At 61.2% G+C, this 8,291-nt stretch overlaps 1 protein-coding gene across 1 annotated transcript in view; it reads right to left on the bottom strand.

Annotated features, from left to right (window-relative positions):
• Positions 1-1,904: 1,904 nt before the first annotated feature.
• LOC104394574 (ras-related protein Rab-11A-like) overlaps positions 1,905-8,291 on the bottom strand; it is a 6,946-nt gene continuing 559 nt past the window's right edge. Inside the window, exons 2-5 of the mRNA XM_010004185.1 lie at positions 3,146-3,341; positions 2,866-3,059; positions 2,696-2,776; positions 1,905-2,044 (exon numbers count right to left, since the gene is read on the bottom strand). Coding sequence (XP_010002487.1) covers positions 1,905-2,044; positions 2,696-2,776; positions 2,866-3,059; positions 3,146-3,341 — 611 coding nt within the window. The remainder of the gene's footprint in view (positions 2,045-2,695; positions 2,777-2,865; positions 3,060-3,145; positions 3,342-8,291) is intronic.

Raw genomic sequence — 8,291 nt, 5'->3', positions numbered from 1 at the left:
GGAAGGGATCTTAAAGATCATCTCATTCCAACCCCCCGGCATGGGCAGGGACACCTCCCACCAGCCCAGGTTGCTAGAAAACTTGGAAGAAAACTGAGTTGCTGAGCCTGGAAAGTGTCTCCATGAGCCTAAATGATCTCATCGTTCCATGTGTCTCTGCCAGGTCCAGGCTGGATGGCACATCTGATGGCAGTGAGCCCCGAGGGACACTTGGCTCAGCCCTTGTCCCTTTGTGGAGCCTGGGGCAGGTTCCTTCCCCCCAAAAAAACACCTTTCCTGGGGCTGACATCACCTCTTGGCACCATCACCCCTTGGCACTGGTTGCAGTGTGGGCAGATGGTGGCACAGGAGGAGGTGGCACTTGGCAGCTCTCTGGTGTGTCTGCAGACAGCAGAGCCTCTGCCAGCCCCTGTGGGCACAGGGCAGGGTGGGACAGGGACTGTCACTCACCTGGGGACACCCACCAGCCCTGGGCAGGATGTGCCAGCTCAGGGATGTGCTTGTGGTGCAGGAACATTCTGCACCCTGATGGCTCCAGCCAAGGTGGGGTCAGTGCTGGGGTGGTACCCCTGGAGAAAATCACAGAATCTCGTGCCCTTCAGCAGCTCTTCATGGCCAGGGATGCTGCCCCCTGCCCAAGGTGTGGGGCAGCCACAGCTCCAGGAAAGACCTCAGCAGAGAAGGAGCCTCCAGCAGCAGCTTTATTTGGGGATTTTTTTTTTTTGCCCAAATCCATGTTTCATCGATAAATGGTCCCCCAAGGCAAGACCCTGGTTCAGGTCCTGCCGGGCCAGATGAGTGGGAGAGCCATGGGGACTGAGGACCCCCCGCCCCCCCCCCAAAACCCCACTCTGGGATGGGGGGACACGCTCCCAGCACTGGGGTTAATGGGAAGGGACTGCGGGACACCTGCCATCCCCCCGGGCAGCAGCACTGGGCTCAGCCCAGTCTGTCCCAGCAGCCTGGGGTGGTGGCTGCCCTAGGGGGTCCCCGCTGTCCCCAGGCTGGGGACGGGGCCACTGTCACCCCGTGGGGGCAGCAGACGCTCCATCTAGTGGCAGCAGCGTCCCCAGGGCTGTCCCCAGCCACGAGCAGCACAACACGAGTGGGGCTGGATCGAGCCCCATATCCTGCCACCACCCAGGAAGGCGCGTGGGGAGACCCCCTGCCCACCCTCAGCACCCCCCTCCTGCCCCCCACATCCCACCAAAGCCCCGGGACCCCATTTGTCCCCTCCTTGGGGCTCCCCCAAAGGACACAACCCCCAGGTCCCTGCTCCAGCCCCCCAGGGATGGGGCAGCTCTTCCCTTTGCAGACCCCAAGGGGCTCACGGCACGAAGACCAAGGTCCTTCCAGGCAGGAGAAAGGAGTCACCCCCCAGCCCAGGGTGTCCCCACAGCACCCAGAGGGACACCCAGCCCTTGGGGTGGGAGTGGTGCAACCAGCTGGGTGCTGATCGCTTCACCAGGCAAAAGAAGGGTGCAGCCTGTGTCCCCACCCCAAGAGCTGCACCCAGGGGTGCTGCAGGAACGTGGCACCAAACAAGGGAGCCAGGATGCTTGGGCTTGTTCAGTGCCACCCTGAGTCACCCAGAGGCTGAGCCTTCAGGGCTGGAGGAAGCAGGGACAGGAGGGGATGGCATGTCCCAAACCACGGGGAGAGACCCTGATGCTTCCCCCCCACACCTCCCCACCTCCCAGTTTGTGTAGTTCCTACATAGCCCCGGGGAGAGCAGCACCAGGGCAGCAGGATGGTGCCCAGGGGAGCAGCCACCAGTACCCGCAGCTCCGGGCACTGCAGGAGGGGAGGGAGAGGGTGAGAAACACGATGTCACCGGGTGCTGGTGACCCGGGTGCTTGTGGCAGGGGGGGGTGGGTGTCAGGGTGGGGGCACCCCCCGGGGGCTCAGATGTTCTGGCAGCAGGGGGTCTGCCTGCCCTCCTGCTGGGTGGGCAGCACCCGGATGGGCTCGATGGTCGTGCTGGGGCCGAACTCGGAGTCGGGTTGTGCCGAGATCTGTCGCTGGGACACGATGTGATAGATCTCTGAGAGCAGGACAGAGGGGGACACTGTGAGCTCATAGCATCGTGGGGTGGGGTGGGTTGGAAGGAACCTTAAAGATCACCCAGTCCCACCCCTGCACAGGCAGGGACACCTCCCAGCAGCCCAGGCTGCTCCAAGCCCCATCCAACCTGCCCTTCAACACCCCCAGGGATGGGGCAGCCACAGCTTCCCTGGCCAACCTGGGCCAGGCTCTCCCCACCCTCACACTCCACAATTCCCTCCTCAGCTCCAACCTCCAGCTCCCTCTCCCACTTTTCCTCCATCCCCCTCATCCCATCCCTCCCTGCCCTTGGCCCAAGTCCCTCCCCAGCTTTCCTGGAGCCCCTTCAGGCCCTGGAAGCTGCTCTAAGGTCTCCCTGGAGCCTTCTCCTCTCCAGGCTCAACACCCCAACTCTCCCAGCCTGGCTCCAGAGCTGCTCCAGCCCTCTCCTATGAAATACACCCATGTCAGGGGAGGACCTGCCCCCTCCCAAAACACACAGCCCAAGTGGTGCAAATTCCCACATCTCCCCATCCAGGTCAGCACAACCCACCCAGAACATACAGCCAGGGTCGTCAGGGGAGTTCCTGGGAGGACACAATGTCTGGAACCATCTCTGTCCCCCTTCCCACCTTTCCCGGTTGCCCTTTACCTGAGAGGATATTGTGGAAAGCCATCTCCACGTTGGTGGAGTCCAGAGCAGAGGTCTCCAGGAAAGACAACCCGTTCTTCTCTGCAAGAACAGGGCGAGCTCAGGCGGTTCCCATGAGCTACAACCACCTCGGGATGGGGTGGGACCAGGGCAGGAGGGGGGGCAGATACCTGCAAAGCTCCTGGCCTCATCGGTGGGCACAGCCCTCAGGTGCCTCAGGTCGCTCTTGTTGCCCACCAGCATGATGACGATGTTGGCGTCCGCGTGGTCCTGCAGCTCCTTCAGCCACCGCTCCGCGTTCTCGTACGTCAGGTACTTGGCGATGTCGTAGACCAGCAGAGCTCCCACCGCCCCCCGGTAGTACCTGGGGGGGCACAACGAGGGCTCAGAGCAGGGACACAACCCCGGGGAGGGCCGGGGGATGGGGAGGTGGGCAGCAGGGGGACTGACGCGGAGGTGATGGCGCGGTACCGCTCCTGCCCGGCCGTGTCCCAGATCTGAGCCTTCACCGTCTTGTTGTCCACCTGGATGCTCCTGGTGGCAAACTCCACCCCGATGGTGCTCTTGCTCTCCAGGTTGAACTCGTTGCGGGTGAAACGCGACAGCAGGTTGCTCTTCCCCACCCCAGAGTCCCCGATGAGCACAACTGGAGAGGGGGGACAAGCACAATGTCAGCCCCCCCCCCCAGTGAAGCCCTCGGTGTCCTGCAGTGCCCACCACCCCAGCAGACCCACAGCATCTCCCCAGGCCCCAGAGCCCAGCCCTGTTTCATCCAGGGATGAGGGGCTGTGATCACGAAGATGCACTGGGACCGATCACCTCCACTCATCCCTGTGGCACCTGCAAACACCCCCCCGAAAATTCTTGCTGTCAACTGGAAGTTGCTGGTTGTTTCCTTCCCAGCACTGGGGACAGGAAGGGGATGGATGCACCAACCAAAACAGGTGGGAAAACAGAGCCAGGACCTGTGGGGGGACAGAGAGGCCAAGCACAACTGGGTCTCCTATTTCCAGCCCAAGCTCCAACCTTGAGGGCACCCCAGAGGACTTAAGATGTGGTCTGAAAGGAACCATCTTCCTCCTCCTACTGGTCCAGCTGGTGAGCTGGGAAGTCCCTGGGTGTGGGTGAGTCAAGTGCATTTTTGCCTGTCCCAGATCTGGCCGGTTCCTGTAAAATCTGGTGCAACAGGCTCTGAGGAGGCTTTATCACTTGGCTCCCCTGTCAAGTTTGTTGAGTTTATGACTCAACAGGCCTTGATTTTTTTCATATATATATTTTTTTTTCATTCCCCCACAGTGGATTCGGTTCCTTTTCCAGGTGCTGCTTCACTGTGCCCACCCCTGTGGGACCAAGGTTGGGGGACACTTCTCCCCACCAGGGTCAGACAACAGCAAGGCTGAGATCAAACCATCCAGTGACCACTGCAATGGGGAGAAACCAGAGCAGCAACATCAAAGGGACAACTGGGTCCAAGATACCTCAGCACTGTCCTCGTCACTGGGGCTGCAAGGCGGGCTACAGGATTGAGGTTCATCACAACTCAAACTGGTTTGGGTTGGAGGGACCTTCAAGCTCATTCAGTCCCACCCCCTGCACAGGCAGGGACACCTCCCAGCAGCCCAGGCTGCTCCAAGCCCCATCCAACCTGCCCTTCAACACCCCCAGGGATGGGGCAGCCACAGCTTCCCTGGCCAACCTGGCCCAGGCTCTCACCACCCTCACACTCCACAATTCCCTCCTCAGCTCCAACCTCCAGCTCCCTCTCCCACTTTTCATCCATCCCCCTCATCCCATCCCTCCCTGCCCTTGGCCCAAGTCCCTCCCCAGCTTTCCTGGAGCCCCTTCAGGCCCTGGAAGCTGCTCTAAGGTCTCCCTGGAGCCTTCTCCTCTCCAGGCTCAACACCCCAACTCTCCCAGCCTGGCTCCAGAGCTGCTCCAGCCCTCCCAGCATCTCCGGGGCCTCCTCTGGACTCTCTCCAACAGCTCCATGTCCTCCCTGTGTTGGGGACCCCAGAGCTGTTCCCAGCCCTGCAGGGGGTCTCAGCAGAGCAGAGCAGAGGGGACAATCCCCTCCCTGGCCCTGCTGCTCACGCTGCTGGTGACAGCCCAGGACACGGGGGGGTTCTGGGCTCCAGCACACGTTTTGCAACCAGACACATATACTGCCCTTCAAGGCTCAGCAGCCACCATCCTCCATGGATGTTGCTCCATGACTCCATGGGTTCCAGCTCTTAGGGTGCCTGGAGGCTCCTCCACACATTCCTGGAGCCACTGGGTGCTACACAGAGGTCTGGGAGGACCATGACAGTCTGGGCTACCCTGGACAAACCAGTAGAAAACCACCAGGCAGTGATGAGCCAGGATCGTTAACGCTTCCCAGGACTTGTCACTTTGGTCTGGGCTGGGTGATTCATGAAGGGGAAGTTGCCACTTCCCCCAGTTCAACTGCCATGTCCCCTGTCCCTCCGTGCTGTGCTCCTGCTGCCACCAGCAGCTCCAGGGCCCGGGGACAGGAGGGCAGAGATGTCTGCAAGAGCCAGGGGACAGCCCTGGTTACAGCCAGGGGAAACTGAGGCACGAGCAGCACCCTTGGAGCCAGGGGAAAGAAAAACCAATTGGGATGGGAAATCCTTAGGAAACTGGTTTGTGAGAGGGAGGGAAGGAGAACCCGACGTGGACCTTGGGCAGCCCCCCAAGGCCACAACACCCTCCTCACTCTGCAGCACAACAGGGAGGCAGGGAGGGGGTTGGATGGGCTGGGGAACATCTGGGCCCCCTCCTCCCTAGCTTGAAGGGCAAGAGGGACCAAAGCAATGTCCCCCACCCCGAGCACAGAGGTCTCCAACACCCTCAGTCCTTGTGGCCTCTGAACATGAGCTGCTTAACCTCCTCCTGGGAGCACTGGTGGAACATCCCACACACATCCCGTCCCACCTCAGAGCTGGGGATGGGAACAGCTTTGCACAGGAGCCCTGAGGAAGTGTCCCAGGAGTGCCCAGGGCCACCCCTCATCTCCCCCAGGCCCCTCCAGAAGCATCAGCCCCCCCTGCCAACACAGCTGGAACCTGCATCATGCTTTGCAGCAGGAGAAGGTGGTTGGTGGTCCCGTCTCAGTGGGAATCACAGAATCACCAAGGCTGGAAAAGACCTTTCAGATCATCAAGCCCAGCCTGTGACCTGACACCCCCACATCTCCAGACCAGGGAACCAAGTGCCACCTCCAGCCTTTCCTGGAGCACCTCCAGGGATGGTGCCTCCACCACTTCCCTGGGCAGTCCATCCCAGTGTCTGATCACCCTTTCCATGAGGAAGTGCTTCCTGACATCCAACCTAAACCTCCCCTGGAGCAGCTTCAGGACAGGCTCTCTCCTCCTGTCTCTAGTTTCCTGGGAGAAGAGCCAAGACCCTCCTGACCCCATCCTCCCTTCAGGTGGTTGTAGAGAGTGAGAAGGTCCCCCCTGAGTCTCCTCCAGGCTGATCAAACCCAGCTCCCTCAGCCTCTCCTCATCAGACTTTCCCTCCAGTCCCTTCCCCAGCCTCGTTGTCTCCCCTGGACCTGCCCCAGCACCTCAAGGTCCTTCTTGCAGTGAGGGGCCCAGAGCTGCACCCAGGACTCAAGGTGAGGTCTCACACGGGGAAAATCCTACTGGCCACATCATTCCTGACACAAGCCAGGATGCCATGGGCCTTCAGGGCCACCTGGGCACACTGCTGGCTCATGTTCAACCAGTTGCCAACCAGTGCTCCCAGTTCCCTCCGTGCTGGGCTGCTCTCCAGCTCCTCCCCAGCCTGCAGCCCTGCCTGGGGTGATTGTGGCCAAAGTGCAGGACCCTGCACTTGGTCCTGTTGAATTTCATCCCATTGGCCTTGGCCCATCAACCCAGCCTGTCCAGGTCCTCCTGCAGCTTCCATCAGGACGAGGCTGCGTGGAGCAGTGACCAGCTCCCATTCCTCAGGGGGAGAAGATGGTCTCATCAGGGCCACCTAAACCTGAGGAGGCTGGTCCAGCTCTCTGTCCCAAAATGTTGCTCTTTCCTTGGACTTTGCTCCTGCTCCAGGAGGGATGAGCAGCCCCTGCTTCCTGATCTTTTCTGACTCCAGAGACCACCAGGAGACCAAGGAGGGGAAGGCAGAGCCCAGCACTGAGCTGCTGGCAGCCCTGGCTTCTGCTGGATCATGGGGAAAGGACAAACACCACAGGAAGACAACATGTCCCAGACACTCAGTGGATCAGGAATTGGCTGGATGGCCCACCCAGAGAGCTGTGGTCAGTGGTTCAGTGTCCCAGTGGAGGCAAGTGATGAGTGGTGCTCCTCAAGGGTCGGGACTGGGGCCAGTGCTGTTCAACATCTGTGCTGGGGGCATGGACAGTGGGATTGAGTGTCTCCTCAGGGAGTTTGGTGGTGACACCAAGCTATGTGGTGAGGTTGACACACTAGAGAGAAGGGATCCATCCAGAGGGACCTGGGCAGGCTGGGTGGGCCAGTGCCAACCTCATGAAGTACAACAAGGCCAAGTGCAGGGTCAGGGCTGGAGCAGCTCTGGAGCCAGGCTGGGAGAGTTGGGGTGTTGAGCCTGGAGAGGAGAAGGCTCCAGGGAGACCTGAGAGCAGCTTCCAGTGCCTGAAGGGGCTCCAGGAAAGCTGGGGAGGGACTTGGGCCAAGGGCAGGGAGGGATGGGATGAGGGGGAGGGATGAAAACTGGAAGAGGGAGATGAAGATGAGATCCTGGGAAGAAATTCTTGGCTGTGAGTGTGGGGAGAGCCTGGGCCAGGTTGGCCAGGGAAGCTGTGGCTGCCCCATCCCTGGGGGTGTTGAAGGGCAGGTTGGATGGGGCTTGGAGCAGCCTGGGCTGCTGGGAGGTGTCCCTGCCCATGCAGGGGATGGAACTGGCTGATCTTTAAGGGCCCTCCAACCCAAACCAGGCTGGGATCTGATGATTTCTATGCTGGGGCCACCTCAGAGCCACCCCATTGGCACGACACAGGGTGAGAAGCAAAGGCCACCCTGGCACCCAGCCCTGCCTGCAGCAGGTTCCCCCTCACCAGCTCCCAGAATCATTCCAAAGAGGAGGATTTTCCTGGGCAGGAGCCAGGGGCTACAGGGGTGGCCGTGGCTGGAATTCCTGGGGCCCTTTGGGGCAGGGCTGCTCCCGGGTGATCTCACTGCTGGGATTTGGGACGTTCCCAACTCTCCTGCCTTCCCAGCTCCTGCTCCAGCCCCCACGGAGCAAGGGGGGAACTGACCCCACCAGGAAACTGGCCTGGGCTGGGATGGCACCTGGGCTGGGGATGCTCCCTGGGGGTCCTGAGCTCCTCCAGCCAGGAACACCAACATGACACCCCCAAGGGCCCAGCCCCCCGGGCACCCCAAGGAGGTCACACCACGACAGGCTATCCCAGAGCCCTGGATCCCTGGCTTTTCCTCTCGGGATTGCTCACTCAGCCCCCAGACCCGCTCCTCCCAGGAAACCCACCCAGGAGGGTTGGGGAGGGGGGAGCACTGGACCAGGTTTCCCCACCAGCTCTGCCTCCTCAGGCTGCCCCAGGACACCCCCCCCACCCCCCCAACCCCGTGGGTGCTGCATCCAGATGGGG

The sequence above is a fragment of the Chaetura pelagica genome, unplaced genomic scaffold (genome assembly GCF_000747805.2).
Source record: "Chaetura pelagica isolate M959 unplaced genomic scaffold, ChaPel_1.0 scaffold1168, whole genome shotgun sequence".
Classification (NCBI taxonomy): Eukaryota; Metazoa; Chordata; class Aves; order Apodiformes; family Apodidae; genus Chaetura; species Chaetura pelagica.
This window is presented reverse-complemented; position numbering and strand designations above follow the sequence as displayed.